At 38.5% G+C, this 20,148-nt stretch overlaps 1 protein-coding gene across 1 annotated transcript in view; it reads left to right on the forward strand.

The window, feature by feature from the left end:
- Positions 1–20,148, forward strand: part of CCDC192 (coiled-coil domain containing 192) — a 210,056-nt gene that overhangs the window by 48,890 nt on the left and 141,018 nt on the right. Inside the window, exons 4-5 of the mRNA XM_047084148.1 lie at positions 11,359–11,490; positions 12,588–12,644. Coding sequence (XP_046940104.1) covers positions 11,359–11,490; positions 12,588–12,644 — 189 coding nt within the window. The remainder of the gene's footprint in view (positions 1–11,358; positions 11,491–12,587; positions 12,645–20,148) is intronic.

A 20,148-nucleotide genomic window follows, 5' to 3' on the forward strand; every position in this document is an offset into this window, starting at 1 on the left:
CCGATTCTGTGTCTCCCTCTTTCTCTGCCCCTCCCCCGTTCATGCTCTGTCTCTCTCTGTCCCAAAAATAAAAAATAAACATTGAAAAAAAAAATAATTGTGCTTACTTAACACCTACAGCATGGACTCTAACTGGCCTCTGTTTTTATGTCTACCTTTTCTGGAGAAATGTTTTTCCTGGCTCCAATCTTATCATAATTCTGTGGTTGTCAATCATAGTATTCTTACCTACAGGAAATGATCATTAAGCACATGACCTACGTTCTAATCAATTATGGCACTCCATTTTCCTGGCCATAAAGACTGACCCAGGGGAGGTCACATGAACTAAGATGGGCTAAACAGAGTCCTTTTTCAGTCTGTTACTAGAGGAAAAATTGTCTTACTATTGAGGTCATGAACCTGGAAGGCTTTAGGTAACATTTCTTCCCACTGTGTGAAGAAAGATTGTCTGCACTGGGAAATAATGAGACCAACATAAAGGCACAGCACCAAGATACAGAGGTAAAAGAGACAGAGTATGATTACCTCATCTGAGTTTGTGGATCTAGTTGTGAGTGAAACAAAAATCTACTTCTGTGTCCCCAGTTATATAAGCCAATAGTTTTTTTTTCCTTACAAAAATCGTTGGAATATTCTAAAAAAGTGACAACAGGGTAGGTAGGCAACTATTTTAAGAAAAGTCATTATTTTAAGCTATCAATGGATATCTTTTGTTCACGAGAATTACTATTAACATGTTTATATGCTAAAAAGGATCGACCAGAAAGGGTGAGATAGATAATGCAGAAATGAATGGGGGGGTGCGCAGTCAGAAATTACAGGGGTCAAGGCTTTGTGATCTAGAAGATGGGCTTCAAAGCCAAGTGAAAGGGCTGGGCTTTGACAAAAGAATATCTTCTCCATTTGTTTAATAAGGATGCTTTTCCCAGTTAAAGTCTTATAATAAGGCCAGCACAGAAGCTGTGCAGAACATAAGTTTATGTGCAAAACATAGGTTTTGAGGTAGAACAGTTCCAAATTGGTTAATTCAGTGGCTCAAGAAAGTCACCAAGAACAGGGGTGCTACCCTTTGCCCCATCATCCTCAGTGTTAACTGTGTCCTAATTCAAGAATTAAATGCAGTTAAAAGATACTGAAAAAAAGAGACATACTTCCTCCCATGGGTCTTTAAAAAAATCTGGTAAAACCCTTTTCCTGGGGCTCCAAGGGCCTCTCCTGGATGGCAGGCTCATGCTTAAAATAATCTTTCATACCTGGGAATGAGACCAACATGGCTGGTTTAGTTTAATTGTGATTCATTCCCTGGAGCTGGACAAGGCCAAGCTTCCCTAAACACATGGCTGCTAGCTAATCCAAATTGGGTGCCTGGTAGCAGGGGATAAATGGGTAAACAACTGTCGGGAAACAGATTAGCAGTGCCTGCTGCAGTAAGGTTCATAGAGTAAGGCTGGTAGGAAGGTGAGGAAGTAGCCATCTGGCAGCTTCTAGCTCTTCAGTAAATTATTGATGAGGTAGCCATTTGGGGTGAGGGGGGAGAGTGGAATTTTGAAGAGAGAGAAAGTAAGAAATGATATTTGAGGAAAGCATAGAGAATCATACTATCTCGGAAAAGAGGAAAGAAACTTTACTAAAAGAAAAATAGAATGATATTTTGATTTCAGGGGAGGGGTACTCAACACCGAGGTTTATGTTCACTACTTTAAAATGAAAACGGTCAATCCAATTTTGTTAATTTTTTCTAATAGCATTCAAGGAAATGACATAATCCTAATAATTTTCTTGACCACTGAGAGCTAACTAGAAAGTCATTTTATTTTGTGAAAATCAGATAACATACAATTAACCATTTTGAAGGATGCAATTCAGTGGCATTTAACAGATTCACAATATTGTGCAAACACTACCTCTCTCAAGTCTCAACACTTTTTCTTCACCCCAGAACACTATGTACCTTTTAAATAACTGCTCCCCACAAACCCTCATCCTATCCCCTAACAACCATAAATTTCCTTTCTGTCTTTAAGGATATACCTCTAAGGATATGGATATTCTTGATATTTTGTATGAAAAGGATCATACAGTAGGTGACCTTTTGTGTCTGGCCTCTCTCATCTAGCCTAATGCTTGTGCAGTTCATCCAAGGTATAGCAAGTATCAGTACCTCATTTCTTTTATGGCTGAATAATATTCGTTATATGTCTACAACACAGTTTCTCTATTCCTTCATCTGTTAATGGACATTTGGTTTCCATCATTAAGCTAGTATGAATGATGTTGCTGTAAGCATTTGTATACAAGTTTATGGGTAGATGGATGCTCCCACTTCTCTCAGGTGCGTATCTAGAAGTGTAATTGTTAGGTCATATTGGTAATTCTCTAACTTTTTGGTAAACCACCAAACTGGTTCCCACCACAGCTGTACTATTTTATGTTCCAATGTACAAGGTCCCTGTTTCCCCACATCTTCACCGGTACTTTCCATTTTCTTTTTTTTTTTTTTGAATTTTTTTTAACGTTTATTTATTTTTGAGACAGAGTGAGACAGAGCATGAATGGGGGAGGGGCAGAGAGAGAGGGAGACACAGACTCGGAAGCAGGCTCCAGGCTCTGAGCCATCAGCCCAGAACCTGATGCGGGGCTTGAACTCACCGACCGCGAGATCGTGACCTGAGCTGAAGTCGGACGCTTACCCAACTGAGCCACCCAGGCGCCCCAGTACTTTCCATTTTCCGTTTTTTAAATTACAGCCATCACAGTGGCTTTGAAGTGGAATCTCATTGCAGTTTTGACTTGCATTGAACAATGCCATGCTCTTGAACTTTTTCCTTTTCTTTCTTTTCTTTTCTTTTCTTTTTTGGAATTAGGAAACATTTCCATGTTTTCCCACACAATTATTAACCAAAATTACAAAAGCAGATGTATAAAGTCACATATCAATAACAAAAAAGGAAGGAAATGAAACGTACGACATCTTGAAAAGTTCCACTGGGCTAAAACTCTACAGGTGAACTGTGGTTGCACAAGCTATGTTCATTCCTGCATTTTCTCAATAAGTTCTTCCTTATATTTGTTAGAATGATTCACTCTCTTGTTCATCAGTTGAGATTTCCCACTCTTTCTTGACTCACTTTTGCTAATTTGTGTCTTTTTAAGAATTTTCCCATTTCATCTAGATAATCTAATTTGTTGGCATCCAACTGTTCACAGTACGTTCTCCTAAACTTTTAAATTTCTGTAAGGTTGGTAGAGATGTCCCTACTTTTACTTCTCTTTTTAGTTATTTTTGCCTTTTCTCTCTTTTTAAAAAAGTCAATATAGGTAAAGATTTGTCAACTTTGTGGATCATTTCCAAGAACGAACTTTTGGTTTCATCAATTCTATTATTTTTCAATTCTCTGTTTTGTTTATCTCTTCTTAGTCTTTATCATTTGCTCCTTCTACTGGCTTTGGGTTTGGTCTGCTCTTTTTCTTTCAGGTGTGAAGTTAATTTGGTGATTGGATGTGTTTTTTTTGTTTTGTTTTGTTTTGTTTTAATGCAGCTGTTTTCAGCCATACACTTCCCTCTGGTACTGACTTTGCTGCATCCCCCAAGTTTTGGTATGTTGTGCTTTTCTTTTCATTGGTCTCTAAGTATTTTCTAATTCGTCTTTTGATTTCTTCTTTGACCTGTTTATTCTTTAAGAATGTGTTGTTTATTTCCTTTCATTTTCAAGGTTTCCAGTTTTCCTCTTGTTAGTGATTTCTACCTTCATTCCATTCTAGTTGGAGAAGGTACTTTGTATAATTTGAATCCTTTTAAATGTACTGTGAATTATTTTATGGTCTAAATGTGGTCTATCCCAGAGAATGTTCCATTTGCACTTGGGAAGAATGTGTATCCTGCTGTTGTTGGGTGAATTCTCGTGTATATGTCTATTAGGTCTACTTAGATTGTAGTGTTGTTCAATTTGATTTCTTTAGATCTTCTGTCTAGACATTCTATCCATTATTAAAAGTGGGGTAGTGAAGTCTTGAACTACTCTATTACTGTTTATTAGTAATATTTTCCCTTAAATTTTGTTAATGTTTTTTTCATATATTTGGGAGATCTGCTGTTTGGTGAATGTATGTATATAATTTTGATTAAGTGGCACTTACCAATATACAATACCCTTCCTTGCATTTGGTAATAATTTTGATTCAGCATTTATTTTGTCTGCCACCCCAGCTCTCTTCTGGCTACTATCTGCATGGAATATCTTTTTTCATCCTTTCACTTAGAACCTATTTGTTTCTTCAAGTCTGAAGTTAGTCTCTTGTAAGCACTGTATAGATGGATCATGTTTATTATCCATTCCACAAATCTCTTTTAATTGGTGGGTCTAATCCATTTACTTTTATTTTTTTTCAATATATGAAGTTTATTGTCAAATTGGTTTCCATACAACACCCAGTGCTCATCCCAAAAGGTGCCCTCCTCAATACCCATCACCCACCCTCCCCTCCCTCCCACCCCCCATCAACCCTCAGTTTGTTCTCAGTTTTTAACAGTCTCTTATGCTTTGGCTCTCTTCCACTCTAACTTATTTTTTTTCCTTCCCCTCCCCCATGGGTTTCTGTTAAGTTTCTCAGGATCCACGTAAGAGTGAAACCATATGGTATCTGTCTTTCTCTGTGTGGCTTATTTCACTTAGCATCACACTCTCCAGTTCCATCCATGTTGCTACAAAGGGCCAGATTTCATTCTTTCTCATTGCCACGTAGTACTCCATTGTGTATATAAACCACAATTTTTTTTTTAATTTTTTTTCAACGTTTTTTTATTTATTTTTGGGACAGAGAGAGACAGAGCATGAACAGGGGAGGGGCAGAGAGAGAGGGAGACACAGAATCGGAAACAGGCTCCAGGCTCCGAGCCATCAGCCCAGAGCCTGACGCGGGGCTCGAACTCACGGACCGTGAGATCGTGACCTGGCTGAAGTCGGACGCTTAACCGACTGCGCCACCCAGGTGCCCCTAAACCACAATTTTTTTATCCATTCATCAGTTGCTGGACATTTAGGCTCTTTCCATCATTTGGCTATTGTTGAGAGTGCTGCTATCAACATTGGGGTACAAGTGCCCCTATGCATCAGTACTCCTGTATCCCTTGTAACCCATTTACTTTTAAGGTACTACTGATAATGAAGGACGCACTTCTGCTACTTTACTATTTGTTTTCTATATATCTTACTTCTTTCTTACTCTTAATTACTCCAATGATGCCTTCTTCTGTGTTTGATTTTTCCTAGTATATCATTTTTTTGGTTGTTGTTTTTTGTTTTTAAATGTTCATTTTTGAGCCAGTGTAAGTGGGGAAGGAGGTGGGGAACAGAAGATCCAAAGCATGCTCTGCACTGAAGGCAGTGTGCCCAATGCCGGGCTTGAACTCATGAACTGCGAGATCATGACCTGAAATGAAGTCATACACTCAACTGACTGAGCCACCCGGATGCCCCCCTTTTATACCATTTCGATTCACTTTATTTTGTATCTTTTTAATTTATTTGCTCCTATAATGTGTATGTTAATGTGCCTGGTAGTATCCCACAGGTCCCTTAGATCTGTCCATTTATCTTCCTACTTTTCTTTTCCTGCTCCACAGACTGGGAAATTTCAGTTGGTCTACCTTCAAGTTTATTGATTCTATCATCTGCCGCTTCTATCTCCTGTTAAACTCTTCTAGCGAATTTTTCATTTTAACTATTTTTCTTTTCAACTTCAGAATTTCTAATTAGTTTCTTTTTATAATTTCTATCCCTTTTATTCATATCTTCTATCTGCTCATACATCACTCTTCTGATTTTCTTTACTTTTTCTCCTCATTTTTTCTTTCAGCTGTTTGAGCATATTTAACATAGTTAATTTAAAATATTTGACCAGGGGCACCTGGGTGGCTCAGTTTGTTGAGGGTCCAACTTCAGTTCATGTCATGATCTCGCAGACCATGGATTCGAGCCCCCTGTTGGGTTCTGTGCTGACAGTTTAGAGCCTGGAGCCTATTTTGGATCCTGTCTCTCCCTCTCTCTCTATCCTTCCCCCACTCATGCTCTGTCTCTCTCTCGAAAAATAAAATAAACATTAAAAAGATTAAAATATTTGTCCAGTAAGTCCAAAATTTCAATGTCTGAGTTTCTTCAGGTACAGTTTTAATCATTTTTAAATAAATGCACCATACTTAACTATGTGAGGTTTGTAATTTTTCATTGAGAACTAGACAAGTATTGTAATGTGGTAACTCTAGAAATCGGATTCTCCACCCACTCCTCTCTAAGAATTGCCATTGTTGCTTGTTGAAGACTGCAGTTGTATGTTTACTTAGTTTTCCTAATTAATTTTCCAAAGATTATATTTCTTTTCACATGTGGTCACCAAAGTCTCCTGTGCCATTATCTCTGCAGTTAGCCACTGACCTGACAGAGATTTCTTTCAATGCCAGTCTCTTTCTTCCTCCAGTATTTTCCTAGATGCAGGTGTCCTACTAGACTCCAGAGTTCTGAACTGATTGGCTCTGACAGTTCTTGCCAGCTTAGTAGTTATTTACATGGAAGGACCACCCTGCCATCTTCTGTGAAGTCCAAGTCATTTTGCTTTAACCACAATCTTGAATACAATTCTAAAATATATCAGTACCCTTTCTTGACTCCATCAATAAACTGTACAATGGATAAAATTTTACCTTTCTTTCACTTTTAGGTATATTACAATACTTTTATAATGATTTTTTATTTAACTTTGGGGTAAATATTGAAAGTTGAATTTTTTTTTTAGTGGATTTACACAGCCTTGAAGATATGACATGGAAGTTGCTTCTTTGTTTTACCTAATTCTGAAGACAAATGTTGTTGTACATACTTTTTAAGTCATTTCTTCCCTCCAAACTTTTTGACACTATTGGTAGAAGAGAAGGGGATCTGCTTGACAAAAAGAGTCAGAGGTAGAAAATGAGCCTTCCAGCATCCTGTGAACCTATGTTCCAGCAAAAGTGGCTAACTAGGGGGCACCTGGGTGGTTCAATCTGTTGGACGTCCGACTTCAGCCCAGGTCATGATCTCACGGTTCATGGATTCAAGCCCCACGTCGGGCTCTGTGCTGACAGCTCAGAGCCTGGAGGCTTCTTTGAATTCTGTGTCTCCCTCTCTCTTTGCCCCTTCCCTACTCACACTCTGTCTCTCTCTGTCACTCAAAAATAAATAAACACTGAAAAAAATTTTTTTTAAAAAGTGGCTAGTTAGGATATATGAAGATTAGTCATTTCAAGAACAGATGTCCAGTATTTCTAATCTCTTTTTGTGAGTAGATACTAAGTTGGGCTAAACTTTTTTTCTATCCGTCCCCAAACAAGGTTTTACTCTATAAAACCAAGCCATTCTTATGAAAAAAGAAAAAAAAGAAAAAAAAACAAGAAGAAGAAGCAATGACCAAGGTCCCCAGAGTTTTAAAATTCAATTATGATATTTTTCAGGCTAACTTGGATTTCCTTTTACTTTGATGCCTTTTTTTTTCATCTCATAATTTGAATTTGGATTTAGGCAGCATTCTTAAAGCCTTCCTGAATTGAAAATTAGATATTAAAAAGTCCTAAAACATCCATCAAAACAATGGAGTGAAAAAAATGGCAACTAACATCTTGTGACTCAGCAATAGAGCACAATCTTTCAGACGGTGCTAAAATAGAATAATAAAAAAAAAACTCTGATGTATAATTTTCATTTTATTTTATTTTCTTCTCATCTCTTTTCTCTTCTACCTTTTGGATTATGAGTCCTATTTGATGGGTTATTTTCAAAGGGGACTCAGTATCACCTTATGCAAATAAACAGTTTCATCATTGTAAAATAGAATGCAACAAGAAATTACTAGATCTTGCCCCTAATGTATCCATATATGGAAGAAAGAATACAATCCCTGTATCAGGCTGCTGTGAGGTGATGATACATACATATGAGAATTAAGTTTATAAAATTAATAAGTGGAATGATCTTAGCAAAGAATGCTCCGGACCAGTTTGAGTGTGTCTTGTAAGTTTTGACAGAATTCTCCATTCCTCCTTCTGGGGAATTTACAGTCCAGTTTGAACACCTATGACTGGAGAAATACTCTGTAAAAACATAGCAACATAGCATATAAAATCCTATTATGGGTACCAAGGTCTTAGTGTCCGTGAGTTGTAGAATTGAGACTAACACATAGATCCCTGACTCCAAGTCAAGATTTATTAGAGGAAAGCTAAGCCTGAGGTAAATATATCTGAATCAAAGGGATATTGAGACAAAGACCTTTTATAAGAGGGCAAGAAAGAGATGGGGTTGATGTCTATATAAAAAGGAAGCAAGATGTTAGGACAGAATTCTTGAGTTTTAGGAAAAAAAGACAAAAATTTTCTTTCAGGTAAATAGGTAAACATGTGAGAAATAATGCTGAAGGCCGTGTAGTTATTGGAGGGAAAAACCACAGGCCTCATCTTTATAGGCAGCCTTAGAATTAGGGTTGGAAATAATGTAAGACCCAGAGTTGGAGGCAGGCCATTGAAGATCCAAAACCAACCTCTTCTTATTAGCTATGGGCAAGCTAATTCACTCCTAAAAGCATCTAGTTTCTTATTCTTTAAAATGGTTATAATTAATAAAAAATATAAACCAAACTCCTTATAGAGTTTTGAGCATTGGACTAAGGTAGCTTGTGTACAGACAGCACCCAGAATGAGTGGTATGGTGTAACTACCAAATAAATGTTAATTACTGCTGTTTGTCCATAGAATTTACTTATTTGTGGTCAAGAGCATGGGGCTTTGGAATGTGACAGTATATCAGTAGAATGCTTATGGTAGTAAGTAACAGAAAATTCAATTTCTAGATAATAAGGAAACTTATTAGCTCACTATGTGTGAGTCCAGGGTAGGATGTGCTTCAAGATTTGTTGATACAGTATTTCAATAATGTTGGTCACTCTTCCATTCAGAGTGTAGCTTCATTATATACGGGTTTCCTGGATGTTTGTAGGATGGCTACATCAGCATTCATATCTGGTAGGTGAGAGAGAATGCTTCCCCAAATCATCAAAATTCCTGCTGAGCAGTACGACTGGATCACATATCCGCATTTATTAACTGTGGCCAAAGAAAAGCCAGACTCTGATTGTTTAAGACTTTGATTCTTGAACCAATCAGCAGAAAACAGGATGGGATTTTCATGATTCTCAGGTCCCACTTCGAGAGCTGGGGTCAAATTTGGGCTTTAGGGAATCAGACCCAGTGTCCACTAGTGAAAACCTGGGTTGTAACACATAACTCGCTATGTGCTTGGGCAAGTTACACAACTTTACTAAACTTAGTGAATTCCTTTATCTGCAAAAGGGGAATGAAGATGAATTCAGATACACAAATAATAATGAAAACAAAAGGTTCTGCAGAAGGCTTGGTGTATAGTAAATACTCAGTAAATTGTTAGGGTCATTACTATTATTCAACTGCATACTTTCATATTACATAATAGTTTTAAAATTCTCTGCCTTTCTGGGTAAAGTGTAAGCTTTTTGAGCATATAAGCAATGTCACTCTCATTTTTTATCTTTGAAGGCTTACTTTTAATAAATGCCCAACATATTTCTATAATAAATGAGTGAATAAATGAGTGTTGAGTGAATGAATGAAAGCTTGAAAATAATAGAAGGCAGATATAAAAGAAAGACAACCAGATGGGAACTTGATGAGTTATAAGTCAGGTAGAATATGGGAACAAAATTGGCCAATCTGAGAAAGACTGTATTTGAGAGAAAAAAAATGCCAGATGTAGAGAGGACTTTTCCCTAAACACTAGAGTGGCTGTAGGAAGTAAGTGAACCGAATACAGTTTGAGTTTACGGTAACCAGCTCAAAGGTGCTGTGATGTCTTCAGACACTGTGTTTTATAGTTTGATAAATATTTGAAGAAGACTTTTATCAATACTGTAATCTAGAGGAGGTAGAAGAAATAATAATAATAATAATAATAGCTACTAAGTACAGGAAATATTTCAAGTATTATTCTACATAAACTCATATAATCCTCAAAACAAACCTGTGAGTTAAGTACTATTCTTTTCATCCCCGTTCCCATTTACAGATTGGAAAATCAAGCCCATAGAAACTGAGAAACTCGCCTCAATCACATAGTGTTTAGCCATTACACTCTGTACTGTCTAATAAAATAGAAGGGTGCCTGGAACAACCAGGCTACATCTCCAAGCTATCATGTACTCGGTTGAAATTTGTCACTGTCCATGAGGAGCCCAACAGGTCTCCAAGGTCACTGAGAGCTGAGAGGCACAGCCAACAGTTCATGACATATGTGTTCCCTCTGGCTCTCACATTGTGCTTTTATAATCTCCAGAACATAACAGAATGGCTGCGAAGCACCAACTAAACAAATAATTGCAAGTGAATGATTGTGTGGATCAATGCCATTTTATATATGACGTTCCCACTTTATTTCCGTGACGGAGCAACTTCTTTAGGCTTCCCCATTTGGTAAATTAGCTTTAAAAACTTACTGCGCTTTTCAAGATGAGACAGCATGCTTCGCAAGAATTTTTGGAATAGTATGAAAGAGATACTTAAAGGTAATTCATGCCTCCAAGGACACACTGGGAACTGGAATGAATACAAGGTGTGTGTCCCTTTCCAGAGACTCTCAGAATTGTTGCTGAGCTATAGAAAAAATGCACAATAAGCTGTCTGAATGAAAGGAAATGCTAGTCCAGGGGCTCTCCAAGGGAATTCAAGAATGAGACACTATCAAACTCCCCTTTCCTCAAGAGGAATCTACAAACAGTAAAACAAAGCTCATCATCCTTAGACATTTTCTAGTGATGGTTTAGCCTAGATCTGCCTCCAATCAGACTTTAACTTGAAATTCCTGCATTTCCCTTCAGCTGCTTAAAGGGTGAACATTCAAGGGTGTCGGTATTCCTATTTTTTCTCAAGAGCTGTAGGTCCCCCAAGAGTTAAGTTCCAAGAACTATATACAAAAAAACAGTACAGATTGCACATGTACAAACAAAGTACATTCTTGAAACATAAAAGGGTGAGCATTGAGGTTGTTGCATTAGAAATCTCTCTGCCTGTTGTAATTATGTAGTCTCATCTCTTGCCCAGAAAGATCTTTATTACTGAATATAAAGTCAACATTATTTCATTTTCTCTCTATACTAATCTTTTTCAGCTATGAGGAATATTCCAGAATCCATTTTCATGTTTAATAGATATTGGTGGTAGGTAATTCATGTATCAATTAGGCTTTTGAAAGGAGCTTTAAAAAAATCACTGTACTTACATGCCCTTACAAGAAATGTCTTTAGCTTGCAGCCTCTGAAGGAACAAAATCAAAACTGCTTGAGCAAATTTCCTGGCTGGAAGAAAAACTAGGGGCTCTGGATCATAAGGAAGACAGTGGTGAGCCATACGAAAAAATGGTTCTTGCAAAAGACCAGGTAGGTTGGAGAAGAAAAAAATAATGTTTATCTCAAAAAGTTACCTAAACTTCTATGAAACGACAATTCTGCAGTCATTTATGGCTAGGTTGGAAATTCAAATTTAAGTTCAAGATGGTAAATAATATTTGTGTCGGCTAAATAGAACTACTCCCTGATGCATATTCACACATAATAATTAATTTTGTTAGTAGCATCTTAAAAGTTTGTTTCATATGTATCCTTTGAATCATATTATATGAATATGCTATTTATTTTGTAAGTGGTATTAACTATGCAAATGTCTCCTCATTAAAAAAAATATTTCAATGTTTATTTATTTTTGAGAGACAGAGAGAGACAGAGGGTGAGCGGGGAGAGGCAGAGAGAGGGAGACACAGAACCCGAAGCAGGCTCCAGGCTCCTAGCGCTCAGCACAGAGCCTGACAGGGGGCTCGAACCCACAAACAGGAAATCATGACCTGAGCCAAAGTCGGACGCTTAACTGACTGAGCCACCCAGGTGCCCCCAAATGTCTCCTCGTTTTTAAGGTTGAACTTAGTCAAGGAATAGTTTCTTTCAGTGTAGTAAAATGAGTGGATCAAAAATTCAGCATATGCTTTAATCAATTATTTTATAAAAAGTTATTAATCTCTGAATCTCTGGGCATTTACATAAATTTTTTTCTTAGTCAACTCAAATGGGTTTGTAACTACCTTTGAGATATCTATCTATCTATCTATCTATCTATCTATCCCTATATATATTCACATAAAAACATATGTATATGTTACAAAGACAGTATCAGACCCATCTGATACCATATAGATATGTATATATGTTATAAGATAGGTTGGCATTACCTTCCGTACATCAAGGAAACATTATTTTCCTACTCATTTCCTAAGTCTTAACATATTTGTGTTCTTTGTTGGTGGGCTCTTCATAGAATCAAAGTGAGATAGGGATGGGAGTGAGGATTTCTCAATGATGATTGCCAAAGCACCTAGCTGAGACAGTGTTGCCATTCACAGGATTTGAGAACTGGCATATATCTGAAATACTTTATATTAGACGAAGAGTTATACATTTTGTTTCTAAACGTGTCTCCTTTTCAGTGCATTGAGAAATTACAAGCTGAAGTGAAAGCTTCCCAGGAGCAACTTACAGCCCATGTAAGTGTTTTTCTCCCTTTTTTTTAAAATCCCTTAATTTATACCACTGTTACCCTGGGAATGAAGGGTAATTCCTCAGAAGTTAAAACCATGGTCTTCTTGCTGCTAACCAAATCACCAGGCTAAAAATCAGTATTGTTATTGCCTCTACAAAGTTGCTTTCCATAAGTAGAATTCTGATTTATGCTCAGGATAAAAATTACAAAACTTATCTCTCACATACAACCAGATGGTCTAATCGGGTACCATCAGGATAAGAGAACCAGAAACTAAGGGTAGAAAGACGTGGAAACCAGGCTAGTGGAGTGAGTGAATGGAAGTGGAAATGACTGGCACATCGAATACACGCCTAGAAGAGTGCTTCTTAAACTTCAGTATATCAAGAATTACTTAGAAAACACTTAGAAACAAATTGCCTGGACATTCTGTTTTCTGCATGCCTAGGATATGACCTGAGAATTGACAATTCTAGACAATGCCACATTCAGGTAATGCTGATGCTGCCAATTTTGGACCATATTACAAGCAGCACTGCGTTGCATGTATTCATTCTGCCCAAGTCTTGTGATTTTTAGGCAAATGACCATATAAACAAATCAGGTACACAACTGTTCATTTTCCCTGCAAGTACTCCCCTGAGGGAGACTCTATGAACTCCTAGGGTATATTTCACTGATATTTTAGCCTATCTTCATGCAGAGAGCAACTAACGAACATCTGCCACAATACCCTTGTGTGTTCACACACATAAACCACCTGTCACCCTGCCTCTTTCCTTTCCCAAGGATCTGAACAATCCCGATGCCTTATACCTTTCCTCAAAGACTCGCTCACCTTCTTTTCAGCAATCTCCTCTATTTATCTTGGGTGCTAAGAGATGACTTAGTTTGAGAGAGACAGAGAGAGTACACGTGAGGATGGGGCAGAGAGAGAGGGAGAGAGAAAATTCCAAGCAGGGTCCTCAGGGGTCAGTGCACAGAACCTGTCACTGGGCTCCAACTCACGAACTGTGAGATCATGATCTGAGCTGAAATCAAGAGTCAGATGCTTAACAGACTGAGTCACCCAGGCATCCCAGGGGGGATGACTTCTTGATCAAGAACATTGGCCAGCCAGGGGCGCCTGGGTCGTTCAGTCGGTTAAGCTTCTGACTTTGGTTCAGGTCATGATCTCACGGTTCATGGGTTCGGACCCTGCATTGGGCTCTGTGCTGACAGCTCAGACCCTGGAGTCTCCTTTGGATTCTGTGTCTCCCTCTCTCTCTGCCCCTGCCCCACTCACACTCTGTCTCTCTCTTTCCCAAAAATAAATAAACATTAAAAAAAAAAAACAAAACAACAATGGCCAGTCATGTTAAACGGCCAATTTGAACAATAAACTTTTCAGACCCATTTGAGACCTGAGGGGCTACAGTCCAGAAGTCCTGCAGAAAAAGACTGCAAAATAACAAATTCTGGTCACCATCCCTTTGAAATTTGAAATGAGCTAATCAGGATAAAATCACGGTAAATGCCTTTTTTTTTTTTTTTTTCTGGGATAGACAAAAGCTAATCTGCTTTTAGCTCTGACCTCAGAATGTCTTTCGGCCTTGTATGTCCAACTGACCAATAGTAAAAATGATTACAGCCTGCATTTGTGACATGGTGACATATTCAAATACAAGTATATCTCATTAGCTCAGTGTTCTGTTGCAGATGCCTCCCCCAGCTGACCCTGAGGGTGACAGATAATTACTATTGCCAGAGGATGTCTCCTCATGCCAGATTGATACCTACAGCCATTCGCCCAGGGTGGGTTGAGTTCAGAAATTTTTTAAGGAGAGCAGATTGTTCAGTAAGGTTCTGATATTAGCTTCCAGCCTCTCTTCATGAAAAGCTGATTAAAGAAACATAGTCACAGACGCCTTCAGGAAATTCCTGTGGTGTCTTCCTCCGTTGCCTAGCTTCTGCAGATTCTATTCCTGTACCATGCTGTTCCTGGCCCAGGTTTGTCTGAGCTGGGATTTCTTTCTTGTATTAGGGTATTAACATCAACAACTGAGATCTCTTCTGTGTAAGTGCTCCATGTTCAGGTTTTAATAGAGCAGTGTGATCACAGAAGCTTTGCTTCAACTCATCAAGAAGATTTAAATGAAAATATTAGTTAATAGTGTTTATGAGAGTAGATTATGTGTCTAACTGTGTGGTACATGCTTCACCTATTTTCTATTTTAAATCTTGACACAACCCAACAAGGTGGGCATTATTTTCAGGTAATAAAACTGAATATTCAAGCTTAGATCACTTGTCACACATGTCAATTCTGAAACCCATGCTTTTGCTATTACAGTTTGCTGTCTTTCCAAATTATGTTCTCCACATGCCATTTCACATATCAAATGGTGTTTATAGAGGTTCTTTCTGCAATCTTCCTTCTCTCTCCATTCACTCTGAGTGATTCATCAGTTCATAATGCTTCAACTCTCACTTCCATGCAAATAAACAACCCCCACCACCCCCATCAAATTCTTTCTATCTTAATTATCCCCTAATTACACCTCCTTAGTGCTGTAATGAGCATTTCTTAAGACAGTGTTCCTGAAAATAACATTCCAAATGATGTTAAGAGGTATTTTGGAAAATAAATGGGAGAGACATTGGAAATGAAGTTAAATTAGATGGGTTTTAGTGGCTGTAAGACTTACCAGTGTATAATCAATCTTAAAGAAAGGGCAATAGTATGTTGTTTTCCAATGGCCATAAATGCTGTTTTAATCACACAAGTTTGGAGACTGCTAGCATATTGCATCAAATTAAAGCACTGTGCTTGCTAAATATGACTTGAATATCTTGCTGACACCCTAGGCTCAGCATATACAAAGTCAAATTTATCATCTTCTAATCCTATCTCTTAAATGTGCCCCTATTTTGGAAACCTGGTCACTGCAAATAATATCGCATGACTGTAATTTATTCTAGATCCAAACTACCAAACAGTATTAAAATCCTACCTTTCTCTGTCTTCATTCCCCATTTAGTTAGTCGTCAGGCTGTGAGTATGTTTCTAAAAGTTATCTCACTTTTGTGTCTGCTCTGCCATCATACTGCCTTATCTCTAACTCTTCACGATCATCTTATATCTTACTGCTACTGACCCCACATTATTAACATATTTGAGTTCAGGACCTCCCACTCTTCCTCACCACAACCCAAATCACCACATAGCCCTCTTGCTTTCACACCATCAAGTTCTGTTTGCAGAGGAGAGAAAGGATAAAATCCATGTGTGAGTCTGCGGGGTGGGGGCAGAAAACCAAACAGAGCCAAAGAGTAACACTGAAAGGGAGGATGAAACCTTTTGGAGTACCAGACAAGAGAACAGGGAGTGAAGGACCAAGGTGGTAGAATGAAACTCTGTAGATGGAGAAGGGTCCTTCTGGAATAGGACACTGGAAGTTTCTTGGAAGTTTTAATATTGAGAATACAGTATTATTAATAGCAAGAATACATTATTCAAGTATGAACTTGAATTGCCCTGTTCGGGAGTCATGTGTGAAGTGTGGAATGTCTGTTCAGACCGTACCTCCTAAACGTAACACTACTGTAGGATATGATCGTGTAGTAGTCCACTGGCTTCCCTGCCTCTACTCTGAAAGAGGTTTCCAAAGGACCATCCCTACCCTCTCGTCTCCCTCTTTCTTTCCCCAACCTCTCTCTGCCTCCCACTGAATGAGCCAATAAAATGGCACTGCTGTCTCTCTTTACACATCCCATGTCAGTTGGTGCCCTGTGAGTTTGCTTTCTGTGTTGTCTTGGTTTTGGACTATCCTTCCCTCTGCTCTTTATCCAAATAATTCTTACCTTCTTGCAAGACTGATATCAGGGATTAAGCTCTCCCTTAGCCCCCAGAAAACCTTCTCTGGGCTCTGACAGCCTCTTGTATATACATCTATTTTAGCTCAAAATACTACTTTTTATTGACATTATCTGTTGATATTTCTGTCTCCTACTAGACTTGAAGGTCACTGAGGTAACCATCAAGAATGGTTCTCTGCATCCATTATCTCAAGTAGAGGGCCAGGCACATTGCAGCCACTCAATACATTTGCTAAAGTGAATTGAATTTTTCTCTAATCATGTAATTTCCCCTATTCCAAAGCCTAGAGTAAGACAATGGTCACCCATTACTCCAGAACAAAGTCCATCCTCCTGACCGTGGCATTTATCACACTGAAAATGAGAGCGTGTCCCCTTTTCCTTCCTGCTCTGTATCACACATCTATGACTCCCAGCAATGCCCATGCATTCCTGCCCTAGGGGTTCTGCTCGTGGTGTCTCTCTGCCTGGAATGTCTGTCCCCACCAACAATTTTCATGAAGAATGACAGATTTTCCCCATTCTTCATCAAAATTTTTCCTTTCAGGAAGTTTCTCCTGACCATCAAACCAGAAGTAATCTCCCTTTCTTTGGCACTTTCACAGCACATCTCTATACTTCTTTTTTGTTACTTGTCACACTATGGCCCACAAGAGAATTGAGTGATGAGCTAGCTCTTCCCCAAGACTGTGAGCTCCTGGAGAACAGGGAGCAAGTCTGTTTATCTTTATGCTGTGCACAGTGTCTGGCTCAATGCCTTGTTCATATTTCACTGAAGTGAATAACTGAAATGGCTAAATTAAAAATAAAGTGATTTTTGCATTGATAGGAGCCTGCTTTGAAATTGTATTTCTTAAAAAAATGCCAGTTACATAAGGTGCTACTGTAATCTGAAATTGATACTTTCAAGGTGTAACATGGATGGGACAAAAGCTAATGATATCTTAGAATGAAAATAGAATGAAAAAGCAGCAGCAAAAGTAAACACCATTCTGGGAAACCCCTATTTCAAAAGAAGTAAAAAGAACACCTAAAGGAAATGATGATCTTTACATGAAAAGTAACAACCTTGAGGCCTCCTTTTATTCAGAGTTCACTTGTCTAAAACCCAAGAGTTGAACTATATTTTTGTACAATTAAATTCATAGCTATAAAATGGAGAGAAGACAGAAGCCTAAACATTTCAGACTGAGTTATCACTGCTAATATTTTGAAGATTAAAATCTCATCTCGTTAACTTTATGTAGTTACAGCTTATACTTCTCAAAGATTACAAACGGTCATGAGTGCACACATAGGTACCTACTCAGAGGCACCCACAGGGCTAGTCTGCCCAAGGTGTTTTTATCAATCCTTCCCACACGATTACTTATCTATTTAGAAACCTACATAGGATTAACAAATATTTGAAGCAAATGTTTATAACTGCTCAAAGGTACTTGTTCATGTTAGGGCCATTTGAGCCAGGACTAGGTATCTTAAGGAAAAATATCCTTTTAAAATGAATGTCTTCCAAATTGTTGAATCCATTGCTTCACTATTTTTAGTATTTGAGAGTATAAGTAGTCATCCTTGTCTATGCACTCTGTCATTGACGCCCTGAATATCTGCAGTAACCCAGAGGTTTGCCCCTTTGCCTTACTTCCATCTCAATGGCCCGCCCATCTCCTGATCTGGTTACTCCTCAGACCCGACCATGGCTAAAAGTTCTACAACATTCAATGGGATTATTTCGAAAAGAGAAATCTGGCTAACTGGGAAATAGACACTTGAGTGTTATGTTATTTTTAATACTATCTTGTATGCTTGAAATATTTCCAATAAAGTAAAAGAGTTAAGAATATCTAGAAGAAGGAGCCATTCCAATGAAATGTACAGCATGATTCAAGCTGTAGGTTAGATGAGTGTGTCTTTGAAAACAGAAGCTCCTGATCTATAGTTCCTGAGGACATATTTAAACCTGGAAGCAATGGTCGTGAAGCTCAGAGTCAGGAAAATAAAGCATGGGGTGGAGGGTGCCAACATGAGTACTTAAGAGAATTTTCCTGAAGACTTTATTTCATTTCTTCCTTTCCTCCAGTAAGGAAGCTATCAACTACTTTCTAAGAATCTACAGGAGTCCTCAGTTTAGATCAAGTGCAAACTCCTCTTCCTTAGAATTCCAGGCCCTCTGTTAATTGATCTTTTCCTACTGTGATAGAAGACATGGACTGTTTTCATTATTAATGTTGTTTCTTGGCTACATGAGCATACATTAACATCTTTGGAAACAGTACCCTGATATCCTTTTCAGCTGTGTCTCTTCCATGATGCACCGTCTTGGAACTGTAATTCAAACTACCCTATCATCTAGTAGCTGAGGAGTGGGCATGTTCTCTAAGCCAATTGGATTCTGAATATTAATTCAGGTGAAGCAAGAGATGAAGAACATTTGGAACTGATAGATCCTACCAGAGATGCCCAGGCATCATGATGAAGGGGTTTGTGCTCTTGGGACCAGAATTGTTCTAGTTCCTGTCTACTTATGCATCTGATTCCTGTCCATTTTAGGAACCATTCAACAATCCTAATTAGCTTAAAGGAAATTCCCTTTTCCTTTAAACTTGTGAGAATCAGATCAGGGTTTTAGAGGTGAGAAGCTGTAATTCTTATGCTGTCCATGCAGTTCTCAAAGAGTGGTCCCTGGACTAGATTCATCAGACTCACTGGTACTTGTTTGAATTGTGAATTTTGAGGCCTCATCTCATACCTCCAGAACCGGAAGCAATGGGAGTGTGATCCAGCAGTATGTATTTTTAAAGTCTTACCAGTAATTGTGATGATGGCTGATGTCTGAAAAGTGCTGTATCGTCCAGTAAAACCCCCACTTCCAGCCTAGACCCTCTGTTCTTACCAAAACCATGGGTCCTGACTAGCATCTTGTTGTTGGGGTTCAGCTTCTCTGTCCTCATGTTCCTGATTCTAAGAAACATCTCCAGGCCTGATTCTTAGTACAGCAAGCTGGGAATGTGGCACACTGGACATGTTTCTTCAAATGATGAGCCAAACAGAAACAGTCTCCCTGCTCTTCTCAACCAAAGCCCAGACTTCCATGTACTCTAAAAGTATCACTTCATTCCTGAAGTTTGTCATGACTAATGCTACGATAAAGTGACAGTAATGAATAACAGCTTTGAGTCATTTAACAATTTATAGTTTCCTAAATGCTCCCACCACATTATGTCATTTATTTTTCACAACAATCCTGTGAAGCAGGCATTACTACTCTTCTATCAGATGAAGAAAGTGAGAGTTAAAGACAGTAATAAGCCTGCTCACAGCCAACAGTTAGTAGGTAGCAAAGCAAACACTCGAATTATAGATATTTTGACTCTAGGACCCCTGTTTCATAAGTTTGATTTCACTATTGATTGACTGATCAATTGATTGAGAGAGAGAGAGAGAGAGAGAGAGAGAGCGAGCACACACACACACAAGTACATGAGCAGAGAAAGGCCAGAGGGAGAGGGAGACGGAGAATCCCAAGCAGATTCCATGCTCTCAGTACGGAGCCCCACGCAGGGCTCAATATCATGAACTGTAAGGTCATGACTTGAGCTGAAATCAAGAGTCAGATACTTAACTGACTGAGCCACCCAGGCAGCCCTAAT

Source organism: Lynx rufus, unplaced genomic scaffold (assembly GCF_022079265.1).
Source record: "Lynx rufus isolate CCGP_SWC_20201006 ecotype Redwood Valley unplaced genomic scaffold, mLynRuf1.p SCAF_1, whole genome shotgun sequence".
NCBI lineage: Eukaryota > Metazoa > Chordata > Mammalia > Carnivora > Felidae > Lynx > Lynx rufus.